General features: G+C 46.5%; 1 protein-coding gene across 1 annotated transcript; it reads left to right on the top strand.

Moving 5' to 3' along the window:
• Positions 1–282: 282 nt before the first annotated feature.
• On the top strand, positions 283–1242 carry LOC125932552 (olfactory receptor 13C7-like). The gene has a single exon (XM_049645316.1). The coding sequence runs from the start codon at positions 283–285 to the stop codon at positions 1240–1242; it is 960 nt and encodes a 319-aa protein (XP_049501273.1).
• The last annotated feature ends 534 nt before the right edge of the window (positions 1243–1776 follow it).

The following is a 1776-nucleotide window of genomic DNA, read 5'->3' as shown; positions in this document are numbered from 1 at the left end:
CACACATGGTATAGCCTGAAGTAAACATGTGATGTTAATCTTAAATGTGATTCAGAAAATTAAATCCAATTTTGTGAAATGTCAAACACCTCCATGGGTAGCCAAATATCACAAAGTAGATTTTGACTAATTTCTCTGCATTTTATTAGAACAATGTAAAGAGACCCCCAGATTGCCAAGGCTGTTCTCCAGCTGCTCAGCAAGGCAAGTTTCCTCACTGGCTTTCTGGCCACTTTAGGCATCAGAGAATCATGAAGTTGGCTTTCTGAGGGGAGATACACCATGGAGAGATCCAATTGGACTTCTCCTGTGATGGGGTTCATTCTCCTGGGCCTCTCAGCCCACCCAAAGCTGGAGAAAACGTTCTTTGTGCTCATTTTACTGATGTACCTGGTGATCCTGCTGGGTAATGGGGTCCTCATCCTGGTCACTGTGTCTGTCTCCCGCCTGCACATGCCCATGTACTTCTTCCTGGGGAACCTCTCCTTCCTGGACATCTGCTATACAACCTCCTCAGTCCCCCTCATTCTCGACAGCTTCCTGACCCCCAGGAAAACTGTACCCTTCTCAGCCTGTGCTGTGCAAATGTTTCTTTCCTTCGCCATGGGAGCCACAGAGTGTGTGCTTCTGGGCATGATGGCATTTGATCGCTATGTGGCCATTTGTAACCCTCTTAGGTACCCTGTGGTCATGAGCAAGGCTGTCTACGTGCCCATGGCTGCCAGCTCCTGGGCAGCTGGAAGCACGACCGCCATGGTGCAAACATCCTTAGCAATGCGATTGCCCTTCTGTGGTGACAACGTCATTAACCACTTCACCTGTGAGATCTTGGCTGTCCTGAAGTTGGCCTGTGCTGATATCTCCATCAATGTGATCAGTATGGCAGTAGCCAATGTGATCTTCCTGGGGGTCCCAGTTCTGTTCATCTTTATCTCCTACATCTTCATCCTCACCACTATCCTGAGGATCCCCTCAGCTGAGGGGAGGAAAAAGGCCTTCTCCACCTGCTCTGCCCACCTCACAGTCGTGGTCATCTTCTATGGGACTATCCTTTTCATGTATGGGAAGCCCAAATCCAAGGACCCCCTGGGGGCAGACAAGCAGGACCTTTCAGATAAGCTCATCTCCCTCTTCTATGGGGTGGTGACCCCCATGCTCAACCCCATCATCTACAGCCTGAGGAACAAGGACGTGAAGGCCGCTGTGAGGAACCTGGTATTTCAGAAACACTTCATCCAGTGATGGTGGAAGGGTCATGATAGATCTCTGTTATGTAATTTCTCTCACCTAAGTGTCTCAGGGGATAAGAAAAAGGGCCAATTTCATCAAGGGTACATAGACAAAACTAATGACACAGAAGGCTTTATATGAATAGGAAGCATTTAATAGGACTTTTCTACCCCATTCTATAAGCAACTCTACAAAAGTATATGCCATTGGTCAAGCCTTATAGTTATCTATCTCTGTGATGCATTACTGAACTTATTGATGTCCAGGAAAGTAACTTTTCCAGTTTTATTTTTAACTGACAAAAAGCTCTAGTCTAGGGGTACCTGGGTGGCTTCGTCGATTGATTTCATTTCAATTCAAGTCATGATCTCACAGTCTGTGGGTTTGAGCCCTGTGTCAGGCTCTTTGCTGACAGTGTGGAGCCTGCTTGGGATTCTCTCTCCCTCTCTCTCTGCCCCTCCCCAGCTTATGGGCTCTCTCTCTCAAAATAAATAAACAAACATTAAAAAAAAAAAAGCTCTAATCAATAGATCTGTAATTCATTTG

Source organism: Panthera uncia, chromosome D4, assembly GCF_023721935.1.
Source record: "Panthera uncia isolate 11264 chromosome D4, Puncia_PCG_1.0, whole genome shotgun sequence".
Taxonomy (NCBI): Eukaryota; Metazoa; Chordata; class Mammalia; order Carnivora; family Felidae; genus Panthera; species Panthera uncia.
The sequence above is the reverse complement of the archived record's forward strand: the minus strand, read 5'-3'. Positions and strand labels throughout refer to the sequence as shown.